Source organism: Leiobunum rupestre, chromosome 8 (genome assembly GCF_980474605.1).
Source record: "Leiobunum rupestre chromosome 8, qqLeiRupe1.1.hap1, whole genome shotgun sequence".
NCBI lineage: Eukaryota > Metazoa > Arthropoda > Arachnida > Opiliones > Sclerosomatidae > Leiobunum > Leiobunum rupestre.
The window spans coordinates 16,282,385-16,301,472 of NC_143391.1; the positions used below are offsets into that span (position 1 = coordinate 16,282,385).

The 19,088-nt window shown below is 38.5% G+C and overlaps 2 protein-coding genes across 4 annotated transcripts in view; one reads left to right on the forward strand and one right to left on the reverse strand.

The window, feature by feature from the left end:
- The window catches only part of mwh (multiple wing hairs), a 67,419-nt gene extending 53,417 nt beyond the window's left edge, over positions 1-14,002 (forward strand). For all 3 annotated transcript variants that reach the window (XM_090155467.1, XM_090155465.1, XM_090155466.1), the window contains exons 3-13: positions 7,277-7,434; positions 10,088-10,263; positions 10,322-10,469; positions 10,544-10,594; positions 10,654-10,752; positions 11,442-11,594; positions 11,665-11,781; positions 11,873-12,040; positions 12,107-12,151; positions 12,213-12,296; positions 12,374-14,002. In XM_090155467.1, the coding sequence (XP_090011593.1) occupies positions 7,315-7,434; positions 10,088-10,263; positions 10,322-10,469; positions 10,544-10,594; positions 10,654-10,752; positions 11,442-11,594; positions 11,665-11,781; positions 11,873-12,040; positions 12,107-12,151; positions 12,213-12,296; positions 12,374-13,459 (2,247 nt within the window). In that variant the 5' untranslated portion in view covers positions 7,277-7,314 and the 3' untranslated portion in view covers positions 13,460-14,002. The remainder of the gene's footprint in view (positions 1-7,276; positions 7,435-10,087; positions 10,264-10,321; positions 10,470-10,543; positions 10,595-10,653; positions 10,753-11,441; positions 11,595-11,664; positions 11,782-11,872; positions 12,041-12,106; positions 12,152-12,212; positions 12,297-12,373) is intronic.
- A 425-nt stretch (positions 14,003-14,427) lies between these two features.
- Positions 14,428-16,399, reverse strand: LOC149932488 (serine/threonine-protein kinase 40-like). The gene is made up of 7 exons (XM_090155314.1): positions 16,156-16,399; positions 16,013-16,098; positions 15,817-15,951; positions 15,506-15,736; positions 15,286-15,454; positions 15,083-15,227; positions 14,428-15,015 (listed from the first exon to the last, which is right to left on the reverse strand). Exons 1-7 carry the CDS (start codon positions 16,286-16,288, stop codon positions 14,553-14,555), a joined length of 1,362 nt encoding a protein of 453 aa, XP_090011440.1. The 5' UTR covers positions 16,289-16,399; the 3' UTR covers positions 14,428-14,552.
- Between the last annotated feature and the right edge of the window lie 2,689 nt (positions 16,400-19,088).

Below are 19,088 nucleotides of genomic sequence, written 5' to 3' on the forward strand. Positions count from 1 at the left end.
AAAATAAAATTTTCGCGGCCGATGGTGCCGTAGTCAATTTACGTCTCGTAAGATGAACTTAGCCATTCGCGATAATAATATTGCAAGAGAGGAAAAACAAGTAACGGGGCATTACAAATTACTTCTGGAAGAGAGGCACATAAGTTCTATCGACAATATTATTATACCGGTAGTCGAAAAATGTAACAATCGATTCAACGATGATGTGTTATAGGACGGCGAACAATGGGATGAAGACGGTGTTATACAAACAAACAACGAATCTAGAAGATAAAAGAAAATGGAGCCGTGTTTCTTTATTAAGAACAGTATATAGTTTAGGCACTTCCGTTTATTAGAAAAAAGTAAGACTTCCGTCAGAAGTGGGAGAAGTTAAAGATATCACAATGTTTGCCATTTTCTTTTAAATTTGAATTCTATAGATAATCCGTATATTAGAGGATTAAAAATGTCATAATCTATAGAAAAATTCTGGGTGAATCGTAGGGTGTTAAATATTATTCCTCAACTTTCCTTACACTCTGAATTTCCTACCTTTACAACAGCAAAAACGTTTTATTGCTCAGATGAGTATTTTCGAAATTACTAAAGTCCTCCAATTTTATTAATAGGATTAATTTAATATACCCGGTAGAGATCTGCTTGGTAATAGTTCCCAAATAAACACGTAAAGGTCGAGATAGGATTAACCGTTTCCGTAATTCTATACTGAATAGAATAATATGATAGAATTATGCCTATAGCCAATTAAATAAAATTTCCCCTTACATTCCTACCGAAGAAGATACAACATTCGCAAACCGACCAAATTAAATATCAAGATTTATTTTAAGTATATCCTCGGATAGTCCGCACTAAACCAACTTTACGACGTTTAAAAAACTTAATTGATAAGACGTATAGGAATGAAATTTAAAAAATTTCCGAGTACGTACCGGTAGTTTTACTAAAAGGTTAACCGATAAAATCGCGGAAAAGGGAAGACACGTTCTCTAAAGTTACGTAAAGATTCTTTAAGAGTATATCCGAGACATAAACCGTTATCGAAAAGTCGCGCTTTTTTACCATAGAGAGTCTATCTTCGTTAAAACATAGCATCCATCAGACGCCACTCTTTAACGTCTACACGTATATTTCGTACCCAAGACGGGGGTGTCGGAGAGCGAGTTAGCTATAGCTGTAAAGTGGTAATTCCCTGAAACCCGGTAGGGCATAGGTAGCGGGGAGAAGAGACGCGTCATAAAAGAAAGCGGGGCTTTAATCTCGGATTAGAAAACCCCTTTTTCCAGTCGTTTGCGGCGGACAGAGAAGGTAGCCACGGAGAAAGTAAGGGCCAGTGCACTCGGAATATAGCCTCGGGCAAAATGGCGAATCAGTCGACCCGACCAGGAAAATAAGAAAAATAATCTCTACCCCCCTCCCCGCCGCTTTCAATCTGATAGACTATAGAATGGCCAAAGTCACTACCATACCAAACGCATTAAGAATATAAAAGAAATTAATAATTTCCCGAGCCAGTAGTCACGCGCGCACACCCCCCCTCACTCTTAAATCTAGCGTGATTTATAGTTAAAAGGGTTTATTTACGCCAACCACGCATGCGCACCGGTAAGTAAGAGCGTGATAGGTATTAGCGCGTAGGGGCTGAGTAAACCCGACCTTCTTAATCCAACGCGTGAGTGATTTCGCTGTAGCCCCTTCGCGACGGGCTTCGCGGCGGACTTCCCGTCGAAATCATCTTCATTCAAAACTTCTGGCGAGTTCATTTCGATGGAGAGCTCTCTGGCGGGTCGCCTCTCTTCTCCTCGCCAGCAGCGCAACGGTTTCCGCAATCAAAGAACGTATTAGCATCCGTGTCGCTTCGTGTCTAGGATTATTCGGAAACTCTGGCGCGATTTTCGACGATTACGTTTGACGAACCAGCTCTCTCTATTAAATTTGGGATAAAAAACGTGCCGGACCCGGCAATTCTATCGGTGGTGATTTGTATAATATGAGGAAACATTTTCATCAGCGCAGCAAGAGTGTCATACTCTATTGTAAGTATACGTTGGTGTATTGTTTCACGTTATTTCCGTAAAACATCCTGGTCTCGTTAAGAAAACAATGTAATTAGCTGTACAATTATCTCTTCCATTTTATTTAAGTGAAGATTGTATTATAAAATTTAGGTTGTACGTTTGATTTGATTCTTTTATCGTGCGGCGAAAGTGGTAGGAATCTAGCGTACGAGATATTGTTCGCGATCACTAGGAAGATCAACTTTCAAAATGCCAATTAAACTACTCGTATTTAATTTACGCTCTAAATTATAGCGGCCAATGATATTTTAATTTTATTCATAACCCGCATCAGAACACTCCATTAATCAAATATAAATGGAAGAAAAATAGAGTTAACGGAAGTTAAAAGTTCGTCCTTTAAAAGTATTAGATTCGGAGAGTTCGCCCTATCTGTCATACCACGTTTCAAAGGCTTTTCAATACGTTCTGAAAAAAATTTATCCCGAACGTGACTGTTTCTTTCATAAAGTTTTCGCGGTTGCCTAACCTCCGCGCTGAAATCGACCCCTGAAGACGAGTAAATAGTGATGCCTTTTCACCGCGAATTTGCGCTTTTAGTTATGAAAAGTTATCCGTAAATCTAAAATAAGCGCTTTAAAATTACAAACGCGTTTACCAAAACGTCAACGAGTGAGTTATTTATATTTGCTTATATTGCGTAGCTACTAAGTTTGCAAGTTTCAAGTTCAGTTAAGCAAAGTTCAAAAGAAACGTACCTTACAATCTTAGTAATTTTAACATCAGTAACAACCGATATTAATATTAAATGAAAATTAACTTAGGAACGAACTGTGCTCAAAATCCTCAACCTCTATTGTTCTCCGCGTTCCATTATTTAAAATATTAACACGATTGCATTTTTATCATTATTAAACATTAAATCTATTTAAATTGTTTACTAAGTGTAAGACTTAATAATTTCCAACAAGCGGTAATTTATACGGGCCCCACGAAACGGTTAAAACCAAAGAGGATTAGGGGGTAAAGTAAGCGGGTACTTAGATAAGAAGCCGGCGTCAGGTGAATCTTCAGATACAGAATGAAAAGGTTTCCGCTTGGCTGAGCAGGAAGGAGTCGGCTTAAAAGGGCAGTCGTTACGGATACCGCGACCTTTGTCTCTTTCTGACAAGTAGCGCGTGAATACGCCGCTAATTAGGCCTTCATTTGGAGAGATGAGAACGTCGTCTTCCATTCTCCTTCCGAAGAGAGTCGAGAATGGGAAGAAATGACAGTAGCAGTGTCGAGAAAGAACGCGTTTTTCTTTTGATGGAGTTAATCGTAGTGGAAAAGCGCTCTACTGAAGACTCCGCTAGCTGTCAGACCTCCTTGAACACGTTCTTTCTTCTTTTTAACCGACGCTCCGTTCTCTCATTAAATATACCGGTAAATTTCGACTCGCTTCTAATTACGGGCTGAGCTTTAAAACGTTCCTGATTTTGCGAACTCATAATTGACGGGGAGTCAATTGCCGAAATTATAAAAGCGCGGTGGTCTTTCTAAAGTGCCGCGTCTTAGCTTCCCGTTCGGCCGTGTTTTGATTGATATCGGTAGTTAACGTATTGGTTCTCGCGTAATATACCCGTCCTCCTCTCTCCTCCTGGACCTCCGTCAAGATTCTCTAACATTCACGAAGGTCAGTGAACCTTGCACGACCATTCGCGCAATATTATTTGAATAGCGACGAAAGGTGCATGGCGGATCCTGGATTTTTTTCGTGGTTGCCTATAGACTATGGAAAAAGGGCCCCCCAACCCCGTACATTTCTCCAAAACGCCATACCAGTATATAATTTACGGGGCGCCTACAAAATTGGAGGTTGGCTGTAGCCTACCTAGCCTACACTTTTATCCGCATTAGCAGACAAAGTAAGGTATTATAGCTAAAAAAATCCCATAAAATCTTCTCGATACCGATGTTAAGACTAAATCGTTACCTTAGTTTAAAAAAGTCCTAACTTGCGCTACAATAATGAAGCTAGAGTTAAGACTTTTTAAAACTAAGGTAGAAGTTATAAAGTTAGTTAAATTCAAAATTTAACATTCCTCCCAAAATTTCCAACGGTATCAAAAGGGTACAAAAACTGTACCAAAAGGACATCCCCTCCCCACCGCAATATGACGTCTTGGCTGAAAATGCGCCTATATAAAATGCTCTTCCCAATTATAGCGATGGTCGCGTAGATAAATAATTTTTAAATTGTCGCCGACATTCCTGCCCACGTGAAATAGCATAGCCAGGGGGACAATCAAAATATGGCCACGCGATTTGACCCAACAACTGAGAAACCCCGTGACCCAAAGATAAACAGAAAATGCTGGAACGTTTTCCAAAAAGACGCGATTCCACACACAATAAAAGATGATTTCCAGTTATACTCGGTAATTAGTTTCCGCATTTTCAGGGGTTTTTCGTACAAAATCGAGTTCCGACCCTGTCGCCAGACGTTCTAAGAATCCTCCCCCCCCCCCCTACTTCATGATGGAGCGAGCGAAGGCCTAAGGCTTCATTTGGATAAAACAGAGTCGAAAACCTCCCGTCCGTGTATCATTAAATAACGAATACTGTGGGTAACGTTTTATTATTTCTGAGTATTACGTGCCACAAGAGAGAAGCAGATCCCCCTCTTTTCCCGCGAAACTTTAAAATTTGTTCAAAATAATAATTTGGGGATTTTGCACCCTAAAACGGTCACGCCACGGGGTGTTAAAAGTTCTACATATCATTTAATCACCGTGGGATTTAAATTTACTGATTTCTTCCCCGTTCCTCGAACATTTTCTAATAATTGTTTTTAGCTAGAAGATAAACTCGGTGGCTTCTTTAAAGTACGAAACAGAACACGCCCTCGCGTCTCGCGAATAAGTCGTGATTGCCAAAGCAACGGCCATTTTGTATTAGAATCTTCTCCGGGACTTATTTTAAAACGCGCGGCTCCTGCTTTTTTTATCTCCCTTTATAATGATGGCTCTAAATGGGCCTTTTCAAATATTGAGAAATCTCCATTCAACCGTATCACGTTTACCCCCACTTAATCGAAACGTACTATTGCTATTTCTCTTTTGGCACGGGGGGGGGGCAGCATTTTGAGCTCGGCCGAATACAGCCCACGGCGTCAATGAAATTGTTACGGTGGATTGTATCGAGATTAGCAAGTTCTATAATTATATTCATAAATGAATCGTTATTTAAATTTTCGGGCTAAATTGGTCAACTATCGTTTCAGTTTCAATACGTCGATTGAGGTCAAGGCTCTTTTACCTTAGACAGGGAGGGTGTGTACACCGAATTGAAAATGTAACTACAACGTTCTGATTAGGTTCAAAATACAATGTTACTTTGCGGCCGATACTAGGCATCGTGAAGAAAAAATACTTTATATTTGATTTAAATCAGTGTTTTAAATTATTGATTTACATTGCCTTTCATACTTCTATGTATTTATGAATATGTACAGAAGTATTCTATGTAGCAATACAAATTCAGAACAGACTAAATTGAAAGAAGTAATTTAGTTGATATTAATTTACCTTTTGCTTTAAATCTATTTATCAAGAAAAATAGGCATATAGTATGTTTAAAAATCAATAAAATAAAAAATATCGATTTAAATAACAAAAATCGTTCTTGTCTATAAACTGTCAAATTGCCATTCCGTAAACACAGTTGAAACGGCTCTAGACTCAGATAAAAATATATCTAGTAGATTAACTCTGCAGTTAATTTCGCTATCTGAGCAACAAGGGTGTTCCGATGCAAATTATGTTGGGTTGGATTTAGAAAAGAAGTGTCTAAATGATATCACATCAATCGTAAAAATGTGGGAAACCTCTGTCGATTAAATTAAACTACTTGTTCAAGAACAAATCATAAGAAAATGGATCTGAATTGCGGATACAACGTCAGATTTATGCAAATAGAGGCCCTGCTTTGGAGGCGCCTCGTCTATTACGAAGAGGCTGAATGCTTGTGCTGGGGCACACTTAGCGCCTAGCTAAAATCCGGCACTGGCCAGATATTAATCAGAACAATTTCGAAATGACGTGGTTCTTTGATACTCAAATAACATATATAGAAATAGCAACTCGTCTCGTGGTACTTTAGGCCTATTTAATTCCTGTAATGTCCATTGAAATAAATACATGTATATATACATTTTAGCCTTGTCAAAGCTAGGGTTGCTATTCCTCTTCTATATTTTCTAATCGTAGACCCATCCACTATCGCAATTAAATCTGGCGAGAGCCGCGTGATGGATACGGCACGGCGTAGAAGTACCTTTCCCATGGTTTATTGGCTGTGCGTGTCTACGCACAGTCGACGAACTCCCGAGAGCTCCGTCCAGTAATTACGAGACACGAGTCAATCGCTGCGGGAATGGGACGGATGATTTGACAAATTATAGACACGACGACGATACAAGGACCTTAAATAATTGAATTATATTTCTAACCCCTCTTCTTTCCTCATCTTCATTGGCGTACGCAGTTCGACAAGAAATCCCGCGTTAATGTAGCATCAAAAAAAATTAAGGTAGAAAAGTGGTCAATTGAGCCTGTACGAAATATCGCGTATAATAACAGATTGCGGATTCAATTATCGACGATTACTCTTCAATTTTCCCCCAGACTATATAATTTCTTATTCGAGGGCGAACGTTCATCCAATACGTGGCGTTGAAGAAGAGTTTGCGAAAGAAAATAAAATTACCTGGTCAAGTAGACGATAGAAAATTAATATAAACGTGGATCATGCAAAAAAAGTATTTCGAGGGATATGTAGATTAAAATATAAAACAGCGATTTTTAGCGAGCAGTTTTCCCTGCTGAATTTTTGTAATAACGATAATTTTAATGTTTGGAGTATTAACTTACCCGAAATAGATACCTACTAATTACCGGGTATAAGACCGAAATTATTAATGATTATAATCGTATCTAAGATACAAAAATAAATCCAACCTAGATTCGCGACATAACCTAGGGTTAGGCAATTTCTCCGCGACCCCATATAAAAAATATGGTATCGATAAAGAACGCGGAAAAAAGATCCCCTTTATGACTGTTCCCACTAACCAGGGGAGGGGAAATGATCTGTATTCGTTTGTCATAAGTTTCGTCCCACTATCAACAATATACGCCCGATAATAGAATTACGAATACGGCAAATCTCAAAGGCTTTATTTTTTAAAACTGTCCGTTTTCTTTTCCGCGTAGCTCCTTACTACAGATCATCTTCCTCGGCGGCTGGAAGCATGCATCCGCAGGAAGACAACAAGCCCACAAGTACTTCCAACAGGAACAGCGCTCCAGCGGCTAAAATCAAACAGGAAGAGACCCTGGTCACCTTGGACACGGATGACACGCCATCAAAGGTTACTCTTTGCTACCTCATATATATTTAACACGTGTAACGTAGGAAGTAACCAGCGACTAGCGCTTAAGCTTTACAAAGTTCAAGCGTGATTGATTAATACGCGTTACAACAGAGCGTTTTATTATTAACAAAAATCTTATACTGTGTTGCTAAGAAACAGCATTTCCAAGCTCTAAGCCCTTTGACGGTACTTAACATGGATTCGAGTTTTTTAAATTCAACAAAATATACAAGGGGGTATTAAAGCGAGGTCGTTGCTAACTCAAATTTCACATTTTAGCAGAAACGAATGCGGACTTTTTCAAAAACGTTGCTAGTGTTTAGGGGGGAGCGGGAAAGAAATAGACAAATTTTGAGACCCTAAAAGACTGAAAAGTCTAATATCGGACCGTGTCTAATTAAAACATTTCATAAAATCCGCCACTCACGTACACAACTGCCATGTTTTTGAAAAACATTATGTCGGTAGTATGACCTTTGTAGCTATAAAGTTTCTTTGCCCTTCACTCCGCTAATACTTACAATGTTTACTTAAATGCGGTAATGACCGCGCTACGTGCAAACATTAGCGTATGACAAAACACGAGAAAACGATTAAATTTGAATCACCGCGGATACAATTTAACAAAATTTTGCCTTAAATTTCGATTTCGCGATTACCCGTAACTCTCCACGTACACACGAAAGACGGTGTAATGTTGAATGATGTCCCGAAGCGACTGTGTGTGATGCCGAAATTATTTCCAAAACGAACGAATCAGGGGAGAAAAGCTATAAAAACACTAGCTAATCTTCTTCAAAAAGCTTTCTCGAATGAATTCGAAATAATTTCGGCCGCTCGAGGCGTTCGGCAACCGCCAAATCAAGAACAGTTAAAAGAAAAATTCTTTACAGTTAAAAGCCCGTAACATTATAAATTCTGCAAGACGCGTTTTCGAGACGGACCAGTCTCGCGCGCCAAGAAAATCCCCTTAAATAAGATGAGGCTACCGACCCAGGGGTCACTGAAACGACATAGAAAAACATAGCGGAAGGTTCTTACAGTTCTTGGTAAGGAAACATAGCCCCGAAAAAGTTTCGAGAGCGTATAGCTATTACAATTATTTCACTTTATGGGCGAATTCTTTAAAACTGAGCCTTAAATAAGTATATCAAGTGAATAATTTTCCTCTCCATCTCGCGATGGCTGCTATAGGAGGGGAGGGGTTGTCTCATTATCGAAACTCAAAATGTTATGGCAAAAAAATTTCGAATCAACCGGTAAAAATTATTATTTTTGATAAGGAAATATTGAAATATTTCCCAATATAGGCGCGGTACGCATCTTAGGTTAAGTGTTTATGTAATTCTGTGGATTTAAAAATAAAAACGTTTATTTTTTTTCAAATGTCGTTGCGGAGTAAAAACCTTGTTAAATTTGATATTTCGGATGAATTATTAGCTGATAGCTAATGTACGGACTATTTTTCAAAAATGCGAGACTTCCCCCCATTTATATTAAAAAGTAAAGACATAATCGGGTCAAATAAACAGCTCGAAATATATCTATCTCGCAGAAGACCACCGTATGAAATTCTGGAATATTGTATAAACCGCGAGGAAATGATGAATTGTAATAAAATAGGAATAGGGGCCATGGCCTTTGGAATTTATTTCAAATTACTGCCAGTATAATTAATAATTCCGGGGATATTTCTCGCGAAATTTCCATCTTTGGCGTGCTCTATCTGGGACATTGGGATGAGTCCTTCCCATTATTAGCCAGGTGCCTCTCGTCTCTATCCAGAGTCGGCTGCATTTATCAGTGACCCAATTCTATTTCCACGTACTTTCTGTATAATCGAAAAGTTATAACTTATTTTGACGCGAAACGTCCTTCCTACGATAGTTTACTTTTCTTTTCAAATAAGGTCATATTGCAAACCTACTTTCTAGGAAGAAAACAAAATAGGTGATCGAATAAAAGAAATAAATAAAAATAAATAAATTATATGGTTGGTGATTGGCGTAAGCCCTGGGTCCGAATTATAAAGTAAACCAAATACACGTCAAATTTTATTTCTTATTCGGATGAGGAAAAAATAATTAAAAGAAGCTCCGGTCGTGTCGCGTCGTTACTATCATCCGCGTTAATTCCGTCAGACATACTGCGAAATTGACCTAAATATCTGTCATTGATTACATTCTGGCAGTAATTGGATGATAAATATATCACAATTTTATCACTTCCCTATAAACAGAATTGCTCTAGTCGTATTGCCAAGGGGCTTTATTTTAGATTTTAATAGTCCAGTTCATTTACGAATTGTGTCTTCTTTCTACTTCAACGAGACTGGGCAATTAAGATGGTCAGTTGCGAATGAAAAAAAAAAGAGTAAAGGGATGATTTTATACTCCTCGTTAAATAATCATAAGCGTCTATCCTCTCATTGTTCTAGATATTAAAAAAGAGTTTAAAGACCTAATCAAAACTGACAAGATGGCGAATTTTGTAAATAAAATATAATTATAACAAAATAAATTATAATTGCTACCGATATATAGTTACACGGTATCCCATCATAAAACACGCGTAAAAATATATAGTTATAATTGTTTGTTTTCGTGAATTAAAAATAAATGATAGCTAATATAAAGTTTCCCTTTAAAAGCCCCGGTCGCCATACCTGACGGCGTCAGACTATGTGTTTTACATTCGCCGTCAACTAGCCCGAGAAAGGGGTTTCGAGGGTGACCCTCCGGAAGACAAGAACATGATGGTCGAACTGCCCAAATTAACTGACTTGTTGCGTCGATTGCGCGACGATCTTAAATGTTCTTTTACAAGGTATAGTAGAATTGTCAGATTCGTTAAATAGATCAACTAAATAGATATTTGTCGATAGTTTCGTGGAAGATTTCGTGGGAGAACCTAATGAGGGGGTCAACTGGCTCCTCGACCTGCTCAAAGCTTGCCATAACAGAAAAACTCGTTCGGAAGGCAACATGTCAGTTCGTAACAAAGAAAGACATCAAATGATGAAACGCACCCTGGTACGCGTCAAGATTATGAAAAACCACAACACCCAATGTATTTGTAATAATTGGATGTTTAAATTTCTCGACAGGCGGACGAATTTGAATGTCTTCTCTGCCTGAGGTTCTCCGCAAGATCCGTAGTAAGAAGTAATCGACTAGATTCGATAGAAATTAAAATTTATACAAAATGTTTTTGCAGAAAGCGATTGAGAAAATATCAAATCACAGAAATGGTTTGTCCACAGTTGCTACTTGCATCATGAGCGATTTCACCAAATCCAGAATGTTGGCCTTGCAGGTATATTTAAGCCCTAAAAAAAGAAGACAGTCTCTATAAGCTTTACTGTTTGGATTATACGTTGAATTTTTAATGGCAGATTCGTGAGAAATCTTTCGTCCACCGCGCGACAGCTCGTCGTTTAAAAATTGAAACAATAGAAACTTAAATAGTCCTAATTACCAGCTGCGGAATGACATTTTCTCATAGCTTTCTTCGGGCGAAGCTCGACGAACCGTCAAAATAGATTATCTCGTGCGAAAATTTCTCTCTTGCCATTGTTTCTATTCCGGAAACGAAAAGGGGTGCTCTTTATTAATGTTTCACGGACTCCTTCCGACGAAGAGCGTTTCAAATACGCAGCCCCGAAAGAATTGGAATAGAAATACGAAATTTCAGTATTCTGTCATGAAAAAATCCTGAAGATTTATCAAATTGAATACGAGCACTTCCTTATCACCGAGTTCGTTCTGGGCTCGCAAACCAGATAATTGAATCTGGAGGGGGAAAAATTGTCTTTGGTGGTACGAAAGGGATTTTCACTGTGCATTGTTCTTTCATCGTTAAAATAATACAATCTTTTGACATTGAGGCAAAATGAACGACGCTTTTTCTAAAGTTCCAGGGGTGGAAAGTTTCATTAAATAGTTAAACTGTCTTCAATACGGTATCCATAATGCTACAATCATCCGTTTATTTTTTTCTAACAGCTTTTGACAAAAATATGCGAACTTTCGTCGAATGGTTTCAGTAAAGTGTTAGAAGCGATGTCTTCGTTGAGATTGATTTACGGTGAATCTGTCCGATTCAAGTTCCTAGTAGCGATTTTAAATGGAAATGCGTCGACTCCTCAAGGATTTGAAGTGATTGTCACTGCCAATTAACCTTCTTACAGCAGCTTTCGTTGTACATTAATGTAACTTTTTCCCTTAGTATGTTGCTCTTGGATTCTTGAACACCTTGCTGACCAGATGTCCAAGACCGGCGGAGAGAATTCGCCTTCAGTGCGAATTGGAAGAGGCTGGTTTTCACGTCGCGTTATTAGAAGCGGTAGGGCATCATCCAGCAACAATAGAGTCATTTATTTTTTTTGAAAACTGTTAATTAAAATATAACAACCCACTTAATTATTCTTGGTTAGAAACTACGCGACAAAGACACGCCTAAAGAGGATCCCGTTTGGGGTGAAATTCAGTACTGGAAAGATCGCTACTTGGACGTAAACAATTTGTTGGACGACAGAAAGAAATGTATCACGGAAAATTCGCATCTAAAAGACGAGGTGGAAGTGATACGCAAGACTATGAAGGTAAAATATTCTTAGGGAAACCTTTCGAATCGTTCTCTAAAGGACTTTTCATTTTCGTTCGCGCAGAAACTGGAAATGGACAAAATAAATTTGATGCAAATCGAGCGAGAGGTAAAATATTTAAAATGCTCTTATAATGGAGTGATGTCAATAAATCCTATTTCCCCGACAGTTAAAGGAAAGATGTACAGATTTGGAACAACAAATGGGCAAGGTTAAGGCCAACGGAACTTTACCTAGAGTTATATCCGCAAACGTAAGTTATTATTCAAGCAATGTTCCACAAAATTCTAGTAATATGGTTTCTCTAAAGTAGATCTTTATAACTTTCAGCCTAAAAAACCAGACGTTGTCAAGAAAGTTTCTGCTTCAGAAGACAGCGACTGCAGTGATCCGCATACACCTGATTCTGGAAGGTGCAGTTTCATGACGGACGAAGGATCGCCAGCCGAGGAAACGGATCAGCCGGACAGCGAAGAAATCTTTATCGATATTCCTACAATTTGTCCTCCTGTGGGATTCCGTGCAACTAGTGGCAACCGAAGCGAATCAACCCAGACCAAAGATATCCCGTACGGCGAACCTCACAAAACCATCAAGCCCGAATTGAAGGAAATTTCTAAATTGGAGATTCAATCCAAGCCCGCGAAAGAAAACCAAGCAGCTCAAAAGAAGGAGAAAGAAGGAATCGAGTGGGAGTACCCCATTATTCCCAAGATTACAACGACGACACCGGCCATCCTTAAGAGATCCCGATCCGAAGACAAGTCCCGTTCGGGTAAAAAAAGTCTTCGCACGAGATCGGAGGAAAGACACCAAGTTCCAAACCAACAACTGGATCAGGTCAAATACGTCGAAGCCACTGGATTCTTTTATAAGACCCGTAACCGCAAACCATTGTCGGAGCTGTTTCCGGAAACCTTCGAGAAGGTGAAGTTAACCAATAACGATCCGGTACACAAATCGCACACGAACTTACCTAGTTTGCCCACTCACAAGAACCAAAAACCTACGAGCGTGGGTTCGGGCTCCAAGCACTTCCCATTGCCGGTATCATACCGGAGCAATTTCATTCTGAAAGGTCACGGAAATTGCGACATGTACTCCGGCGGTAGCGGAGGAGGAACAAACCCCAAGAACAACAACCTCAACGTCAATAGGGATAGCATGAGAAAATTGGAACCGTTGGACTTGAAAGATTTGCACAAATTGAATAACGAAGTGCCTAGATTCGATCCATTCGTCAAAAATGGCAATGGACGTAAATCTGAAATGATAAGCAGATCTCACGCGTACAAGAGCGCTTCCACCAACAACGTCCACCGACTTGAAAGTAACCTGACCAACCACGGAACAATTAGCGCTCTGGTACATAAAGAGATCGCCGAAGCGGTCAGGCAAATTAGCGGCTGGCTCTAAACGCTTGAATGTAACTTTGTCAATTATTGTACAGTTAACTAGATTTCACGAACAATCATCACTAAAAACAAAACGGCTATTAAATTTACAGAAATTAAATTCTTTTCACATTAACAACTTATATGTTGTGCCGGTACTAATTCGTTGTACAAAAATCACGTATTTCTTGATTCAAAGAATTTAAGTGATATTTGTACAACCCAATAATTCGTTAAGATTATCAACGTTTGAGCTAAAGTTCGAAATCTTTTGTTTGGAATTGCGAGCGTAAAGCTAACTTTAGCCGCGTGTTTTTAAAGGGCAATGGGCTTACAAAAATGGGCTGTTAGAAGTTCTATTGTTAAGCTAAAATGCTTAATAATTAGTTACTAAATACAGCTACTAAATAATGGGCTTCTTTGTAGGCTTAAATGGAATAAAATTATATCAATTTTCTTGGAAACTGAAGCAACATAATATTAGATCCCATATAAGCTTTGTTTTGGAACTTGTAAATAATATATCAAACATTGTTTCATGAGGGTGACTTTTTAAATACTCCAGATTAAAAGTATATTTTTAGAAAGAGCTACTAATTTTGGTATTATTGGCCTTGGGAAATAATTTATTATTTTATATTAAACAAAATTTGTAATAAGGCCTAATTAAAATGATTGTATAAATCAACTTAAAAATATTATACTTCATAAACCTGTCATGTATAAAACAACCAACGGACGTAAATTAAATGAATAGGGTAAACTCACATTAAGACAAAAAGTAATTTCCAAAATAATATCACCTTTTCGATGTTAAGAGCAATCCAAGTAGGTTAGCATTTTTCTAAGCCAATTAGACTATCTTTTCCCATAGTGTGGCAAACATTTTAACAAAAAAAATTAATTTACTCGTGCATGCTGGAATTTACTCTTGAGCCATTGAAATATTTCAATTGCATCTAGTTCAAGAAGTCAGAAAATAGAAATAAATTCAGAGTGGAAAAAGTTTATTTTATGTATATACTATGTATTTTTTTACAAATAAAAAAATTCTTAAAATCTTGTTTCTCAAAAATAAAATAGCTGCTTTTCAGTAAAATAATAATAAAAGGGCGTCATTGGTTGGTCAACCACTGTCGGTAATTTACAAGTTCGACAGCATTTAAAGGCATCGCATCTTCTTGTATTCTTCGTATAGGAATGTTACCGACTAGCCTACTCGAAGTAAGTGGTTGGCTGTTTGAAAGCTGCCCAGTGATTGGCTGCGCAAGAGCCACCTCTGCATTTCGAAAATTGGGACTACTTCTAGTATTAACCAGTGAAACAGGCAGTGACACCTGGTCAAAGAAAAATGCTGGGGAGGCTACTTTGCTGTTTCTATCCTTTTCTATATTAGTATTTTCTTCTTGAAATTCAGGAACTACTTGTAATGGTCCACCATTTGGGGTACGACTAATCCATAAAGCAAATGTAGTTTCAAGTGCATCAATGACTTTCTGAGCAGTCAGTCGTACATTTGTGTTTAACACAAGCAACTTTTTAAGAATTCCAATGGTATTTTCAGATATTCTACCATCACTATCAGAAGTAGAACAATATATTTTTGCATTAGATAGCAAATCCTCATAAAACAGTACTCTCATACTTTGGTATATTATAATCCGCTGCTTTAATTTTTCTAAAAAGTTCTTGAGGCACAGAATCATAAAATGGAAATTGCCCATAGAGCATGGTAAATAAAACAACGCCTAATGCCCACAGATCACTAGGTTTACCTAAATAATGTTTACCTGCATTCAACAAACAACAGATTAAAATGAAATCATCGCATTAAATAAAAAAGCGTACCACTGAGAACATCTGGACTAATATAAGCTGGACTTCCCCGCTGATCTTTTAATAGATCATTTTCATTCAATAAATGCTTGCCCAAACAAAAATTGCTAATGGTAATCTTTCTGGTTGTCTTATGAAGAACCATGTTACCAAGCTTCAAATCTCGATGGACAATATTTCTCTAAATTTGGTTAAAATTAATCTCCAAGCACATCAAAATATTAGGATATACCTTATGCAAATCATTGACTATGTGGACAATTTCGTAAAATATAAGAAGAGCCTCTTTCTCAGCTAGCTTTTTTTCTTTGATAACATAATGTTGCAAATTGACCAGATCGGAAGTTTTAGAACTAAAATCATGGGCTGAAAGGCAATCTAATACGAGGCACAGTCTCTTTTTCCTCTTCCCAGTATAAACAAAGCAGCCGTTGTTTGTTTCCTTTTCTTCTAAGGCCTCATCCTAAAATAAGTATGTTACTAACAGACCTCATTTCCTCCACCAAATTGTTAAGTTTTAAGCATGGACTAATTTTAAGCAACCTTGAATAAACCATGGTGATGGACTACTCCACACTGATCATGTAACAAGGATAATAAGGAATACTCAGTATGTAATAACATCTTCCCTTGACGATCATCTTGAGTTTCATCTTTAAAATCTTGTAGAGTTAATATCTATAAACCATAATCAATATTTGACTTTCCATTTCAAGGATAGCTGTGGATTTTTCCAAACCTTAATTGAATAAAAATCATCGGTTCCTTCTTTCCTAGCCAGACACTGGACAATACTCTTTACAGGAGAATTTGCCAAACGCGGGCCTACATTTAGATGTTTGTTAATTAGGTGCAAAGCCACTAAGTTTTAAAAAGATATACCTATTAAGTAAGGACCAGCCCTCTTAATACGCCTAGTCAAACGCGGTAGCCCATTTCCAATTACAGGGCAAATTTTTGATTGTTTGGGACTAGGCGTAAACTGGTGAACGGTACCGATACGACGTTTCATCATGGAAATTTGAAATATATTCTAATGTTATATAAATAAAAACCCAAGCAATAAATATTTAAATAATCGAAATAGCGAAAAAAGCAGGTAAATTGCCATTGTGAGATACGATACGAGCTCGACACTAGCCTAGTAGCGATAGGCTATAGCCAGTGTTGCCAGTGCTTCAAAGTTGAAATTCCCATTGCTGGGTAGTAAATTTCCCACAAATTCCCACACCCAGGGCATGAAATAAGCACAGGACACTGGACATTGCCCGATAAATTTCGCAAATGTCCGATAACGTTTTAAAATCTTAGGGGAGTCATTGGACATTTGTCCGATAACTTTTTCAATAAACTGGCAACCAAAAAAGTACCGAGTTTGCTCATTAATTCCTATATTTACACAAACAAATATTAGTTATTAATCGCAGTTTAACTTTGCATTAATCTCATTTCACTTGTTTTTCAAGTGTTTTTACTCTTTTTAAGGGGGAGGGGTCACTGGACAAATGTCCGATAACTTAAATTTCTTATTTCCTGCCCTGCCCACACCCCTATTTAGCCCCGCCCCCAACGAAAACTCAACGGAAAACATGCCTTAATTTTCAAAAATTTTAAAAATGATCTTTTTTAAATTAAATTTTATTGAAATTTAAATGTTTAAACATTTTGGTTGTTAGGCCTATGCATTGATTGATTGTAGTATTAGGAGGCACCTCCTTTATATTATTTATAAAAACCAAGATTCACGAAAATACACTGCTCTAGATAATTTCGGGCTTTCTATTGATACCTAAATTAAAACAAAAACATTGGATAAATACCCGCAGACATGAAAATTCCCACAAAATCAACGTTTTTGAAGAAGAAAAATTACCACAATATGGAAAATTTCAAATGATATGGCAACACTGGCTATAGCTTAAGTAGTCTTTGGCATGGACCAAAAATCACTCCGAATCTGAATCTGACATAGAGATAGAAAATAAGTAGAGGCCCAATGAAATCAGGGCCGTGCTTAGAGGTCTCGCGGCCCCGGGCGAAATGCATGGGCGAAACTGATTGTAGCGGCCCTCCGGTATATACATCCCTATGGTAAAATTTTAGAGGCCCTGGGCGACCTAGGAATATAATACTGCGTATTTCCATCCTCCTAGGCGAAAGTACCTTATTTGTATCTAACTGTGATAATGCTCAAGTACAAAATGAAGACTACTGTGATACTATTCCCATAGATATAGTAAACGTATATAAAGGGCTAGATAAAATATATCAAAGGGAGTGAATACGGAGGTGACAGCTAGCAGAAACGCGTAATTTCTGCAGGCTATCCTTATAAGGCGCTATCTATCGGTAAGAAAGCTCGTGCTATCGTCGCGAGAGCCATTGTCTTCTGCTTAAAAATTAAACTAAAACTCACCAACAGATGGTGTCTAAAGACTACGGCCTGAGGAAAGGTCAAGCACTTAGTACTAAAATGCTAAGAGAGCTCGCGCTCTTGGTCACGTGCCTTCCTCGGTGTCTGCTAGGTGTCAATTCCGTATTTTCTGTTAGGCTTAGACGCCCCGAAATTTATCTAGACCTTTATATACATTTCTTATATCTATGACTATTCCCCTATATGAGGCCAAAGACCTTCCCATAAAAAATAATCCTACTGACCACATTATACCCTTCAACAACTCTAGTCAAGTTAACTGCAAAGTGCCTCCATGTGATAATATTTCTAAAATTCCTACTCCATCACGAAGCTAAACGACTCAAATTACCAGATGTGGAAAATAAAGTTGAAAATGTTGCTGATCAGAGATAATCTGTGGGAGGTCGTCGATCAACCTAGGCCGACACAGGAGGTACCTACCGACTGGAACAAGAGAGATCGTCAGGCACAAGCCGCCATCGCCTTATCAGTCGAAGATGACCAACTGATTCACTTAGTCAACGACACGTCGGCCCGGATAATGTGGCTTACACTCCAGAAACTCCACGAACAGTCCACCATCACAAGCAAGCTATTCCTTCTCAGAAGGATATACAAAATGCGGCTCAAGGAAGGGCAAACCATGCAGCAGCACATCACCGCTATGATGAAACTCGTGGAACGTCTTAGACGAATCGGAGAAGTCATCAAAGACAGCTATATCGCTTGCATGCTATTGTGTAGCCTTCCGGAGTCTTACGACACCTTAGTTACGGCACTAGAGGTACGACCCGAAGCAGACCTGACACTGGAATATGTTCGAGCGAGCCTAATCAAGGAATTCAACCGGTGGAACTAAGATTCCGAGCAGTGTATATCCGACCAGACAGCACTGAGTACCTGGAACAGTAAAGGGTCATCCAGAAATCCAGATAATGTCATCGAATGTTTCCACTGCGGCAAGACCGGACATTACCAGAAGGATTGTCAAAGCCCGAAAGTCAAGCAAAAACGCAACAAAGCCAAACAACATAAACAGAGGAGTAAGAGTGCCACTTCCTAAAAATCGCCTGGGAAACGATGTGATTACGCCGCTTTCAAAGCATCCATAGGCAACTCACCCGCAACGTTGTACGTCGATTCCGGTGCCACCAGTCATATGAGTAGTGACCACTCTTTCTTCAAATCCCTCGAAGCCAAGTCCGAGAAGGTGTATCTAGCAGATGACTCCGTCATAGAAGCTGAAGGCGTTGGTGAAGGCGTCATACGATGTATTGGTCCGAACGGAGACCTCAGAGATATCCGAGTTAAAGAAGTCCTCTACGTTCCAAAACTAGGAGGAAGTCTTCTATCCGTCCACAGATTTTCTTGAACCGGCCTTAAGATGATCTTCGAAGGC

Excerpts from the sequence above, each read along its gene's own strand:
- LOC149932488 (XM_090155314.1), bottom strand. The coding sequence starts at position 16,288 with ATGATGAAACGTCGTATCGGTACCGTTCACCAGTTTACGCCTAGTCCC. Across the intron at positions 16,099-16,155 it reads GGCTGGTCCTTACTTAATAG|GCCCGCGTTTGGCAAATTCT; the intron begins GTATATCTTTTT and ends ATCTAAATGTAG. Across the intron at positions 15,952-16,012 it reads ATGATTTTTATTCAATTAAG|ATATTAACTCTACAAGATTT; the intron begins GTTTGGAAAAAT and ends TATGGTTTATAG.